At 43.1% G+C, this 14,330-nt stretch overlaps 3 protein-coding genes across 4 annotated transcripts; all 3 read right to left on the bottom strand.

Annotated features, from left to right (window-relative positions):
• Positions 1-145: 145 nt before the first annotated feature.
• Positions 146-3,214, bottom strand: LOC104421399 (F-box/WD-40 repeat-containing protein At5g21040). Its single transcript, XM_010033326.3, has 2 exons — positions 3,066-3,214; positions 146-2,732 (listed from the first exon to the last, which is right to left on the bottom strand). The coding sequence occupies exon 2, from the start codon at positions 2,642-2,644 to the stop codon at positions 896-898; it is 1,749 nt and encodes a 582-aa protein (XP_010031628.1). The 5' UTR covers positions 2,645-2,732; positions 3,066-3,214; the 3' UTR covers positions 146-895.
• A 5,794-nt stretch (positions 3,215-9,008) lies between these two features.
• On the bottom strand, positions 9,009-10,820 carry LOC120288680. Its single transcript, XM_039302772.1, has 2 exons — positions 10,817-10,820; positions 9,009-10,550 (listed from the first exon to the last, which is right to left on the bottom strand). Exons 1-2 carry the CDS (start codon positions 10,818-10,820, stop codon positions 9,346-9,348), a joined length of 1,209 nt encoding a protein of 402 aa, XP_039158706.1. The 3' UTR covers positions 9,009-9,345.
• A 114-nt stretch (positions 10,821-10,934) lies between these two features.
• On the bottom strand, positions 10,935-13,399 carry LOC104421401 (non-specific lipid transfer protein GPI-anchored 12). Of its 2 annotated transcripts, XM_039303124.1 has the most exons (4): positions 13,253-13,399; positions 12,518-13,139; positions 11,521-11,562; positions 10,935-11,173 (listed from the first exon to the last, which is right to left on the bottom strand). In XM_039303124.1, the coding sequence occupies exons 2-4, from the start codon at positions 12,858-12,860 to the stop codon at positions 11,064-11,066; spliced, it is 495 nt and encodes a 164-aa protein (XP_039159058.1). In that variant the 5' UTR covers positions 12,861-13,139; positions 13,253-13,399; the 3' UTR covers positions 10,935-11,063. The 2 variants fall into 2 exon arrangements, with proteins under 2 accessions (XP_039159058.1, XP_039159057.1); XM_039303123.1 differs by having other exon boundaries at positions 12,518-13,396.
• Positions 13,400-14,330: the final 931 nt, after the last annotated feature.

Here is a 14,330-nt window from a genome sequence, read left to right on the forward strand (position 1 = left end):
AAGAAATGAAATATTAATCAAGAGCACGTGCGCGTATAAAAGTCGATTGATCGGCCTAACGCTTTTCGGTTACAAGTCCCTATTAACCGTATTTAATAAAGAATATTACGTAATTCAACATGTAACACGAGATACGAGGTAAATACACATCCAAGAACCATCACGCTTTTATTTCCAAATTCCTGCATCGTAATTATAGAAATTAAAGTAAATTAGTTTTACACCTGAGTGAACCATAAACATCCATCTATAAAATTATAGACTAGAAAACTTCAAACGGCTAGAAGAAGAAGAAGAAGAAGAAGAAGAAAAAAAAGAAGAAAAATAGAGAGAGAGAGAGAGAGAGTGACTAGGAATGCATTACGCAAGAAAACCATCGTTCATGCCGCCTATCTTGCTGTGCTTGTTCAATTACATTTGTTGATGTGATCGTATCATTCAAATTTGAGGCGATCAATTTGAATGTTCGAGCAGAAAGCTCATTGCCAGTACGAAGATAAATCCACTTGAACTCACTTTTACCAGTCAACTACACAGAGCATTAGGGTCCCTGACCGAAGAAAGACCCAACAGTCAAGAAGATCACATATAATCACCCTTCTCAATCAGACATGAAAGACCCAACACTCAAGATGATCACGTATAATCACCCTTTTCAATCAGACATGATCTGGAAATTGCAGGCCGACGGGCAATGCGCATAATTCATGTTGCTGTGGCAGGATTACACGAGGGAACTGAAATCAGGAAACTGGCGTCAAAGATGAAGTATTGATTGCTATAACTAATGGAAGTGATTGTACAGTTTCTCTGCTTTCACAGAAACTCAATGCTTATGAGGCAAATCACTGGAGTTTAAGCAAACAATCGAGTTAAAGGCGCCATCAGTCCTTCCTCATGCCTTCAGCTTGCCGCTCATACCTCGTTTGCTATGCCAAACACTGTTCCTGTCACCATTTACCGAGTTCTTGGCTGCAACGGAACATTGATCAGTCCGACCACACTTACTGTTCATCTCTATTTGAAGCCTACCACCCTTACTGTTCATCTCTATTTGAAGCCTACGCCGCCGCATCCTGTTTTCCAGTCGGATTCCTCTGAGTGCACGGGCCCTCCGTTCGATTTCCAAAGCTTGCGAGAAGTTCCAAATTCTAACAACTCCTTCCTCTCCGCCACACACAATGCGATCTGCACCAATGTCCACTGAGAACAGATCGCTAGAAAACCAATGGAGCATCCTCTGAGGTGGCTCCACTTTGGTCCGGTCCACACTACCAGTCTTCAAAATCTTCTTTGCAGAAGTACTTTTCTTAGTTCTCAGCAACTTTCTCACATCAACCAGTGCAAGCTGTCCATCAGCAGAAGCTGAAACGAGCCAGGGAAACTCAAATGCAAGTGCATATACAGGCCCTGAATGAGGAATCCAAGAAGCAACGTGGGAGAAATCACGGTCGATGAGGTGACTGATCTCAAACATGTGTATGGCTCCATCTTCCCCACCAGTGAAAAGGAAATCTCCTGTATGGCTTCTAGCCAACGAATAAGCATTACCACTGTGCGCATTCTGAATGACAGTCATCAAAGTCCCACTGTTGATGTCCCAAACATAAACATCTGAACCTGATGATGTGGCGACGGTGGTATCATGAGGGACAAGTCCCCAGATCCAATCACTGTGCCTCAGGACCCTCAAGCATTTCAGCGAAGTGCGATCCCATATGCGCACGGTCATGTCCCATGAACCACTATAAATCTTTGAAAGATCCAAAGCAAGGGACGTAACAGCTCCTACATGCTCCCAAAGCCGGGATTCACTATCTTGACTCTGATGACCCCTCAGGTCAAACAAGTGTGGAATTCCCTCAACAGCCCTCCAACATTGAATAAAGCCATCAGTGCCCCCGGCAACCAACAGCTTCGTATCAGCAGCGACTGCTCTCATCGTACAACCAAGAGGCCTAGACGACGATATAGACAACCCTTCTTCCAAGTCCCACATTCGAACTGTCGAATCATAACCTGCCGTGAACAAAAGTTTTGCCGAAGCCAAAAGGAAAACAGTCCGTACAGCTTCAGTGTGGCCATACAAATACTCAATGTTATAACGTCCCATAAATGTCCTACTCCTAAAATTCCTCTCCACAAAGAGCTCCTTCCATGACTTTTCATTGGAACATCCCGAGCCCAACAATGCCGGGGCACCCGGAAGGCCCCAGCGCTCGCGGTAAAATTCCTTCCAAGCATAATGCTCGGAGGCAAGCCTCTGGAAAAGTGTAGACACGCAGGAAACAATGCCCAACTCTTTCGGGTCAAGACAGTTGAGGATTTCAGACACTAACGCAGGAGGAAGGTCAGTCAACGACTGAGGAAAACACGACACGACACCATGAGACAGTACCTCTTTCCTATCGTGCAAGCTAGAATTTCCTTTCTTGAATTTAAGCTCCGACGCGTGTTCCGATTTCCCAGTTTCCTCTACAGTTGTTTCCAAGTCGAACACTTTGCTTTCCAAGTGCTCCACACCACAGTTCTCCGCTGGATCACTTATCTGCACCTCCGAATCGATGCGCTCTCCCAAAGAATCAACAACAAATGCTGACAGAATCTCAGATACGTGACTACCTCCTTGGCATTCAAATGCCATAAAAAGAATTCTCTAACCCTACAAGCGAATTCAAGGGACGAATTCGAATCCCCGAAAACCAGCAACAAGAATGAGCAACACTTACACCCTGCAAACACAAATGTCGAAGGGATTAATATCCGATCCCAATCGTTCTAACCCACCAAACCCGATCCGACAAACCCTAGCAAAAACGACACCAACGCCCAAAAGAGGTCAAACCCAGTAGCTAAAACGGCAAAACAATGGCTACGGAAGGAACAAAGAACGAAGATGGCACCGAAAAAGGGTCCACGAAACGATCATCGAACGAGTAAATAAACCCAAGATTCGAACTTTAAGTTCATCCCGGAGCAAAATTTATACAAATTACGGGGGAAGAAAGGGGAAATTATCAGAAGCTAATGATTGATTAAGAGCGACGGCTGATCAGAAGCGGCACCTCTGCAATTTATTAGACGATCCCTGCGATCGAGAGCGAGCTTGGGAAATAAAATTAGGGTTCAGGAGGCGCACTTTACAGGAGGAAGGATGGAGGAGGAGGAGAAACGGGAGGATGCTGTAGCGTTGATGAAACTTGAGGGGGAGAGATCGGTTTTTGCGGTCCAAGGGGTGGGATTTGGTGGCGGGGGCTCTTCATCGCCGTCGATGGTGTCGGGGATCGTACGATGGAGATCGCGGGAACGAGACGGTGGGTCCCGTGGGGGGCATCGCAGGGTAACCAAAAATCTTGTTTCTCTGCGATTCACGTTGGTCGAAAATGAAATTAAATTTTAGGATATGTTCAACAAAAGTCCTAAAACTTATTAAATAAATGCAATTGAGTCCTAAAATTTATAAAAAGTGCAATCAAGTCCTAAAACTTGTCAAGTTGATTCAATTGAATCATAAAGTTAATACCGTCGAAGAAAGTTAACGAAAATGGTTGACGTCACATTTTAAATGAATTTTTATTTTTTATATGGCTTTTTAAAAAAAAATTATTCAAAATATTTAAAAATTAATTCAAAAACTAAAAAGGAAAAACTAAATTTATTTAAAAAAACAAAACTATTCCAAAAAAAAAAAAAGGTTGGAGCTTCCATCGTCGGAGGGCCGACGATAGTTGCTTAGGCCACAGGTGGGGTGGCCAGGCCCTCGCACAGGCGAGACCTCACCAGCCCCTGGGGAGGCGGCCACCCCCGCCCGAGTCGGGCGAGGATGCCCGGTCTAGGCACGTCGGCCCTCGCCAGGGTCGGCGATGCTCGCCCAAATATGGGGGAGCAGGTGTCGTCAGACTCGGCCCTATTGAGCAGTCCGAGAGGGAGGAGCGGCCGCGGCTCGACGAGGCTGGTCAACGAGGAAGACAAGGAGGAGCTCGAGGCCGTCGCCCGCTCCGCCGGCTCTATCGACGAGGACGATGCCGCCCCGCCACCAACGAGAATGGCGGGGTCGAGGAGGAGGAGGACCATGAGGTTCGATTGCTTGGTGCCCCGGATCTAGGTGAGCATTGCTGACCCCAGGTGAGGGCGGGCGATGGTCGCCGGCCCCCCGCGAGGGCCGGCGTGCCCAAATTTGGGCATCCTCGCCCGACCTGACAAGGGTGGTCGACCCTCACCTGGGGTCGGTGAGGCCTCGCCCAAGCAAGGGCCGGCCACCCCGCCCAGGATCAGCGACCATCGCCGGCCCCTTCGGCGATGGAAGCTCCAACCTTTTTTTTTTTTTTGAACAGTTTTGTTTTTAAATAAATTTAACTTTTCCTTTTTAGTTTTTAATCTAATTTTTAAAGATTTTGAATAAAAAATAATTTTAAAAAACCATGTAAAAAAAAAAATCATTTAAAATGTGACATCACCACGTCGGTAATTTCTGTTAATTTTCTTGATAATGTTAACTTTAGGACTCAATTGAACCAACTTGACAAGTTTTATGACTTGATTGCACTTTTTATAAGTTTTAGAACTCAATTGCACTTCATTGACAAGTTTTAGGACTTCTGCTGAATATATCCCTTAAATTTTTGAAAATATTTTTAATAAAAGCTTAATTGAAATAAGAGCATGACATAACTAATTTAATCGTAAATAAGAACCTGAACTCATTCGCCGGCTACATTTTGCTAATTGATCAGGGTCAATTTCTTTGAGGAAATCAATGCCCAATCTTCCTTATATGTGCCCGCTCTTTTGCCTGGAAAGGTTTGAGACGAGCAAGCTAATAGACTTTCTCAAGTACTCATTTTCGATGCTCGGTTCAATTCGAACTACGGAATGTTGGCGCAGATGCAGCAGCCTAAAAGGCATGGCTTGTTTGCACCATTGTAATGCAATAACGACAACAAAGAGACGGTCATGGGATTTAATCAAATTTCATCACTGCCGAGAAGCTGTGAGGAAATTGTCATAATCAAGCCCTAGGACACAATCTTAGCTGCACTATGTTAGGAGCAGGCTCGCGGAAGCCACTTAGGTCTTCACGACATTATTCACCTTCACCACCTTAGTCCCATTTTGTAAGGAAAATTTTAAATAAAAGCCTAAAATAGATTTTATTTCATATAAGAACCTGAAGTAAATATGTCGGTTTCAAAAAATGGCATTACTTTCCAATTGGTCAAAAGCATTTTGTCTTTCTATTTTTGAATTTCTTTATTTCTTTTCTTCCTTTTTATGGTTTTCTCTTTCTTTTTCCGCCAATGGCTAATCCCAAGCAATGGCTGACCACCGACTAGGCCAGAGAGGGCTGGGGAAGGGACAGTCTCGCAATGGCCTCTCTCAGGCAAGGCAACCCTTGCCAGCATGAGGCGAGGCCAGCCCTCGCCAACACTCGCCAGAAAGTAATAATAATAATAAATAATAAATAAATAAAAAGGAAAAAAAAAAAATAATTTAAAATTAAAATTATATTTTGACTAAAATACCCTTTACCAATTGAAATATTTAGTCGATAGCTAACTAGCGAGGTCAAACCCTTATTTGAAACTACCATTGCTACTTCGTGTTTTTATTTGAAATTGACATGACTACTTTATACCCTTATTTAACACAAAGTCCACTTTAAGTCATTATTTAAAAAAATTAGAGTACTTCAAGCCTTTATTTATAATTTTTAGGGGTGAGCATCGATCTAGGGTCAACCCTGGACCAACCCAACCTTGCCGTTCTTGGTCCATTCCCAAGGAGACTGGATCGATCATTCATCTTGGGATTCATGGACCAATACTGTGCAGGTTGGTCATTAGTCCTGGAAGTTTAGGTTCAGTCTAATCCGAACCAACCCTGATTCTATATAATTATATATCTAATATATTATTTATAATTTTTTATATAGAGAAAATTATAAAATAAATAGTGTCAATGACATTAAATAGCTCATTAGTAAGGAATTCAAGTAATTTTATACTTTTTTTTTTAAAAATTTGATTTTTAATGTCTTTTAGGGCATCAATAACGATAATTTACAAATGAGGAAAATGTTTTTTGTGAGGAGTCTTCACGGTGTTCAAAATGACATAAATAAGTCATCATGGTATCCTCCTCTAGTACTCGTTCTCTTCTGTCTTATTTGTCCTCTTAGTCTTTAATTTGCCAAAATCGAAAGAAACAACGCTTGCCACTTGACACTCTCCACACTCACTTTGGGTCATTTGTGCCACTCGCTACTCGATGCTCATCCCACTTGACACTCATCACTCACCTATTTTAGGTAACCTCACTTGTCACTGAATCCATAAGGTCAATTTGGTCCTCACTCGCCTTTTTAGGGAGTACAAAAACGAAAAAAAAAAAAAAAAAATCATCAGTTGGTCTCGGGTTGACCTTGAAACTGAACCAAACCCATTGGGTCGGTTTGATCCTCGGTTGCCTATTCAAAGAGTACAAAAATGAAATAAATAAATTATCGGTTGATCCTAGGTTGATCTTCGAATCGGACTGAACCCAATGGGTCAGTCCAATCCTCGATCCCAAGTTCAATAGGATCAGTCCTCGGTTCCAAAAATTAAGGATCAATACTGTGCGGATTAGTATTAAGGTTAGGGGGTGGGCCGTCCCAATCCGAACCATGCTCACCCCTAATAATTAGAGGTGGCAAAATTGGCCACTTGTTTTTTGAATGAACTAATTAAATGGGTTTAACAATTAAAGACTTACGATAGGTGGGTATTGAGTGGGTATTAAGTGGGTCTTAAATGGGTTAGATTTAGAACCCATTTTCAATCCAAACAACATAATCTCTTTATTCCCTCTCTAACTTTACAATATGTATATATATATATAAATATAAATTATATATTTTTTAAAATTATTTCTTTCTTTTTCTCTCATTTTTTTCTTTATTCTTCCTTCTTCGGTGGTTGGCATGGCGATGGTCGGCAACCGGCCAGGTGAGCCTTGAGCTCGCCGGTGTTGGGCGAGCTCGAGCTTGTCGGATTTGGCAAGGTGGAGGCTTCGCTGACGTATGGCAAGGCACAAGCCTCGCCGATCTAGTGAGCCTCAAGCTCGTCGACGTCGGCGAGCTCGGGCCTCGTCGGACGTCGGTGAGCTCAAGCTCATCGGATGGGCAAGGGAAGGCCTCACGGCGATCGGTGAGGCTCGAGCCTTGAGCTCTAGCGAGCCTTGAGCTCGTGTCGGCGAGCCAACTCGCGGGCGATCGGCAAAAGAAGAGGAAGAAGAAAAAGAAAGAGAGAAAATAAAATTAAAAATTATATTCTTAAAAAAATCAATTAAAAAATTATTTTTTTAAAAAATAATAATTAAAATTCGATTTTTAAAAATAATTATTTTACAAATTATAAAAATTGTCCATTAAATTTGTGTCGTATAAACCATGTTAGCAATACCATATATATATATAAGCTTTTTTAAGGTTTCGTTAAGTGAGTCGGGTATGGGTTGAGTATAGGTCGGGTCGGGTATGGGTAAAAATTTTTGCACCACAACAAATGAATTATAAACAAGTTAAATGGATCGATTTGGGTCAAACCATTTATGACCTGATCCAAGCCCGACCCAACTCACCCGTTTAATGGGTCTACTAATAATTTTCCTTGTTTTATATTCACATAGGCCACTTAGATCACTCATTACTGACTGAACTTCCACTCCTATGTCAAGACCGCCATAATAGAAATGTTACTATAAAGGTCACTCATTGTTAACTGGCCTTCAAGCATGTCATTCCACATCTAAGCTTTCTTACTTGAAATAAATTGTTCACTTCAGAACTTTATTTAAAATAATGTTTACTCTAAATCATTTATTGAGAAAATGGCTTAATATCATACTCTTATTCAAAACTTCCCCTTAAATTATGTTCCCCATGAGATTAGTAGATCTGTTGTGTCGTTGTATTTGTATTTGGATTGAAACTAGCGTTGTTTTGAACATAAATCAAAACATTTGGACATAATTTCAAGGTACCTTCTTTTACAAAATATGGGCAAAAATATGTTGATTCATGTTAGCTTCGATGACTATATCGACATTAAATCTCTCTCCGTAAAGTCGTGAGTTGTCCGCGATCTTATGTAGATATTGTATCAAAAGCTATCATCCCTATTTGTGATACATTTGAACATAATGATTTGATGATAATATTATTTCCCATTCTTTTTATATAAAATTCAGTTCTCTATAACATCGCAGCTTTTTAAGTTAAGCCAGCATTTTTTTTTTTTGCTTGAATTTTAATGTGGCGTTTTTAGTTTAATGTATATATTTAATTTGTTGTTTTGGTAATTTGAAAATGATATATTATTTGTTCTAGTTAACTTGTTTTAGAAATGGGTTTCTTTTTATATGTCCATCGTAAAAACTCGATTGTTCATAGTGTATTTATCCTCCGGTTCACTGTTGTTACGAAGGCTACATAAATTGTAATCTGCATTAACTTAACCTGATCGCTGTTGATAAAAAAAAAATCTCATCCTTCGCCACATCTTTAATTGAAAAATTATGAAATAATGTTAGCAAATTTAACTATTATATATTCATAAAATCGGTGCTGAGACTAGAAAATAGAAAAGAAAATCCAAGTTGAGAGAATATTCATTCATATGCTCGTCACGCGGTGCTTAATTATTATCAAGCAAATCAATCATGATATGGCCCGAGACCCAAGGGGTGATGTGATTATGTCACGATACGGAAGAAACGTATTGAGCATCTAAAAATATATCGAACACACATGGTATAGGAATAATAAATATAATCAAATTAACATGAAATAGCTGTTTAGATTCCTCCTTTTTTTTTTTTTTTGGGGAGGGGGGCGGCGAGCGTTCTTTGCTTTTCTGTTTATCGAGTAAGTATCGACTTTCTTCCCATGCATGTATAATTGCCCTTTATTCTTAGTTTACAAAGTGTCAGTACAATCGAGGAAAAATTGTCGATGTCATAAGAGTTCTTAATTAATTCTTCTATATACGACAGCACTCGTTGTATTGCCCGCGCGCAGCGCATGCATGGAAACTAATTTCATCACGAGGAGATGGATGATTGAGCTCATTCGCACCAAAAATCACCTTTGACCCCCCTAAATTACCTATCAAAATTAACAAAATTGATCGAGGGGTGTGGCCCTTTTGAATTCCAAATTTAATGGTCAATGCTCGATTCATGCAAATGAATTAGAAAGGAGAGTAATGTTCAAGAATCAAATAAAAAGTTGGATTCAAAAAAAAAAAAATTCCTTTTGTATTTCTGGGATCAAAAATTAATTTTTTTTTTAATTTCTATTTCTTCTCATTTTCCCAACGAACTCAAGCTACCGGAGGAAGAGGAAAGAACGATGACGTTTTGCGAGGGTAATTCGGTGTGATCGGCCTCCGGCCCCGAATCCAGCCCGATCTTCCTCAACCTCAGGAGACTCCCCGTCGCCAGAACCGCCTTCGGATCGATCTCGTGCAGCGACCGCGCGTACAGGCTCCGGCAAGCCGCCACCGCCGCCGCCTCGAGCCGCTCCTTCTCCTTCTCCTTCTCCTCCCCCGGCGCCGGCCGCAGCATGCAGTGCCCCAGTATCCTCAGCGCCGGTTGCAGGAGCTCCCACGGCATCGGGATCCTCCCCGATCCGGTCCCCTGACCTGAGATCGGCGACCGGTCCGCGTCACCGCCGCCGCCGATATCTCCGGCGTCGTCCTTGTACGGATCTCCGGTCAGGCCCGACCAGGCGACGCAGAACTCGCAGAAATCGATCTTCGAGCCGACCGGCATCTGCGCGATCCGGCTGTGGTAGAGCTCCAGCGCGACGCCGACGATCCGCGACCGCCGGGACGACCGGACGGTGCCGTGCGGCTCGAGGCTCGGGGACACGACGGCGAGGTTCAGGTCCGTCGCGATGCTGTTGGCGGAGCTGTCGCGCGTCTCGTGGTACACGCTCGGGTGGGAGACGTCCGGGACCGTGACGGTCACGGACTGGCCGCCGCGGGCGGTGGTCGCGTGCGCGTAGAGGGCGAGGAGCACGCACTCGAAGCCGGCGTCGGGCTTGCGCTGGGAGGCGCGCGAGAGGTAGACGCCGGCGACGGTGGGGACGTGGCGGAGGACGACGAGCTGGAGGTCGGGGTCGCCGGAGTGGAAGGTGTCGTAGAGCCAGCGGCAGAGGTTGTCGTCGCCGGAGCCGGAGCCGGGGCGGCGGAGGAGGGAGGAGACCTGGGACGCGACGTCGGGGTCGTGGAGGAGGGCGAGGGCGGGGTTCTCGGAGGAGGCCAGGGATGGGGGATGGCGGTGACGATGGAGGACAGGGCGAGGATGGCGGCGCGGGCTTTGGAGGACGGGCCCGCCGGCGAAGCCGCGGCGGCGGCGTCGTGGCCGGCGGCGGCGCTCTGGTAGTCCATCGAATTGCACGGTGTAAAGTGCGAGCGAGATCGGAGAAGAGCGTGTCACGAGAAAATAAAAGGGAAACGAGGATGACGGAGCGTACGGAGGAGATTTGGTGGGAGAAAAAATAGGATCTCATTTTTGACTCTGATCTGGCAAGCAAATCTATCGCCATCGAAGGCTAATTTTTCGGCCAAAAACAAAAAGGCTAATTTTTCCGAAAAAAAGATAAAACTTCATTTTAATATCACTATATGAATTATCTGATTGGTTAGAGTAATTTACAGCTGATTGAATTTGATTGCACCGATGGAGTGAGATTATCATATAGCACATCAAAATAATTATCCACTATATCATTCACATTTTTTTTATTTTTTATGCCTAGAATCCATCAAGCCCATCGGGCTTACGTCGAGCAGCCCACGGCCCGTATCATTCACAATTTTCAACTTACACGATTGCAAGAAAGATAGCAAGACTCAGTGAAGCCAATGCTTCAGGTAAATTTCGAGCTATTGGAGGGGGAGAATGATGATAATCATAAATTGAATGTGAACTCGAATAGTCTTATTTCACATGGGAGACAGAAATCGCTTCAACAGTAGTGAAGTTATAGAGATCAATCGAAAACGAATGGTACAAAATCAAGAGAGTATCATGAGGACGGCTATTTTCAGACCCAAGGCCAGGGCAAACGTCGACAGGGCGCCGTACGGGGTAGAAGCTCTGCCGCCGTCATTAAATGATGGGTTTCCTGCAATTTGGCCAGTGTCTTTGTAAATTAAACTTCTTCCCGTTACATGCACGGATTTCGGCATCACGGTAGAAGCGTAAGAACTATAACTTCAAATGAACAACTACAACACAGCACAAATTAAGACGATATGGTCGTGTTCGAAACCGAATGTGATCATCATGTCTCAGTTGCGGTGCTCGAAATCAGGAAATCTCCTGATGGTCAGAGCAAAATATTGCAAAGACAAGCTGAACATGTGAGCATGGGTATGGACATAGAACGACATCAATTTACATGTATGCTTTTTTATACGGTCGAAAAGATTAGTGAAATTGATTAAATGTAATTAGGGATGAAGAGATTACCTGGTGCGCCAGGGACGTCGCTAGAAATGGGGACTCCAGCGGCTACATGTCAAAAGATGAAAAAGGATCAACAATGACCAGACCATCCGTGGCAAATCTAATTACACATGGGTTATGCTTATCCAAAAATTAAAAATAAAAAGCAAAAAAAACCACCAAATATCCTAAATTATGCCTATTGTTAGACATTTACCCAAACTTTTTTTAAAACACAAAAAATCTCAAACTTGTACTCATGTACCACAAAAAACCTTAAACTTATACCCTTATTGTCAAAAACCCACAAACTTGTACTCACATGATATAAGTTGGGGATTTTTATTAAGGTAAATATGTCACAACAATATAAGTTTGGGATAAATTTGTTATAATTGGCATAATTTATAGTTTTTGGTCGCTTTTTCTGAAAGAAAAACAGGAAAAAGAAGGGGAAAAAAAGGCAACAATTAGAGGAGCAGATTACAGATTCCAATAATAATTAATTTCACATTTCGAAACACGAAATGCCCTTACGCAGAAGAAATAAAAGTTTATATTATAAATCCTACATGAGATCACGTGATCTGTCGGAAAAGCACCTCCAGATCACATGATTACATATTTTTGCGAATAAGATTTTCTTTAGGAATCGACAACTTCACTGATTGCTCATGATGGTTCTCTTTAATTTTTTTTCCAAAGCATGAGTAAAGTAAAAATATTTCATCATGAATAGAGGGTGAATTATGACTCTAGACTTCCTATAATTATTACCCCCCAATTCGGTTCGGAAGCACGAGCTGTAAATAATAATTTCGATAATTTATGTGATCTCAATATTTTGTTTGCCCTTTATACCATCGAACCATTTCAAGAACTAGTGAAGAAGTTATGCCGCGCCTAGGGATGGAAGATCGTGTATTGAAATGTCACAAATCAAAAGCTTGAAGCCATTTTTCGCCCATCCCTAAATAAAGATCGACAAGACCAAGGAGTGCAGTTAAGCAGCAACAAGAACCTGCACACAAGTTCGTGGGCGGAGTGACGACGTCGCAGGCCGCGGGGAGCTTGAGAGCTCGGTTAACGTCGACGTCGATGCCGAAGCTGCCGGCCTTCCCGATCAGCTCGCAGAGGCAGACGGGGCTGCTGTCCACCATCCCCGCCAGCTCGGGGCAGCAGGCTTTATCCGGCACGGTGATGTTGCTCCCCGTCTCAACGTACGTCAAGCAGTCCGACATGTTGAGCACGGCGTTGAAGCAGTCGTCCGACGGCGCCGGGGCCGGGGCCTGGCCGGAGACCCCGAGAGACGCCACGAGGAGCGAGGCCGCGACGACCAACGCAATGAACCGAGCGGTGGTCATGTTAGTGGAAAGAGGAGGAGGTGGAGGAGGTGCCAAAAGTTCCCAAAAGCTTTTATGGAGTTAGAGAGGAGTGGTTAGATAGCATAGAAAGCAAGATGTTATGATGGAGAAAAATGTGTGAGAAATTTAGACGAAGCCTCTTTTGAAGTGGTGGCTTAAAAACCTTGCATTTGCTAAGAGGGCTAGGGCAAAAGTCTTAAAACCCCAACCACCAGCATTTATCTGCGGTGCTATTTAATACTTGTCAGCTGAGCTAGCTCCCAATCACAGTCACATGCCCTGTTAAACCCAAAAGCTGTTTGATGCTTTCTTCACTAACTTTAGTTTGAATATCTACTGTCACGAGAAAATCTGCTAAGAGATTAACCAATGGGTGTGAGCAAAAATCATACCATGGTTTCTTCAGCTCATCCTTGCAATGAACGGAAGCCACGAACTCAGGAATTGGTCTTGCACCCACCAGCCTCGATTATTTAAAACACGCGGTTGAAGTGTTAGCAATAGATTACGACCTGGCCATCTTTAATGGCACAAGTAAACCGGTGGAATCATCAAATGGACACTTGCCTTGCACAAGAAAGGTTTCGCGACTTTTATGCGTTGAGGTTCATCCGTCGCTGTCACAAGAAAATTGGGCTCTCCTTCGCACTGCCTCACGCACCTTGCCCAAAAGTTTTGTCTGCTTTCTGTAAAAGAATTGAGCGTTACTCACGTTAGCCAACAGGGCAATTCCATGACCACTCTACCCTCAATCAACAGTTTCAATGTCCTGCACCAATGTTTGCGGCGTCGCTGCAGGAAAAGATCCGTGTATGGTTAACAAAAAGACAAGCCTTTGCCACATACCGATGAATATCATTAGGGTCTTATCAACAAGTGGTCAGATGCATAGTGACTTAGGAATCTTTCGATTTTCAAAATACAGCTCGCACGACACAAGTGAAATAATACATTAGAAGGCCGCAACCCTCTTGAACTCTCGTCTTTTTAAATGGAAAATAGAATCACCCACAAGAACCACAACAGTAGCTGCAGCCTACAGCGGCAAGTGGCTCTGAATTTGTAAGTTACTTCATCAAAGCCCTGAATTTTGCCCCAAAAGCATTCTTAAATCCTGGCACAAGCAGAGCAAGCATTTGACAGGACTCGGCATTTTTCTCCGTTGATAAGTTTCTTTGAACAGCCAAAAATAGATATTGACAGCCCCAGCGAGGACATGGTGATTCGGATGGCCTTTTAATTGTATCTCTCAATCCACTCGTCTGGGGTTCAGTAAACAAAACTGGACAAACAGAGCAACAGCTTTTACAGATAAATTCATAGATATTTGAAGCGTGCACATGTCTGCACGAGTCCCATGCTAATTCATAAAATAAAAAGTTCATCCAAACCCTGATATAAATTTTTAAAGCAGACCAGAATATATATGTAAGGCCCCTGTTATATGGCATTATGCTCGATTAATCTCAA

Source organism: Eucalyptus grandis, chromosome 10, assembly GCF_016545825.1.
Source record: "Eucalyptus grandis isolate ANBG69807.140 chromosome 10, ASM1654582v1, whole genome shotgun sequence".
NCBI lineage: Eukaryota > Viridiplantae > Streptophyta > Magnoliopsida > Myrtales > Myrtaceae > Eucalyptus > Eucalyptus grandis.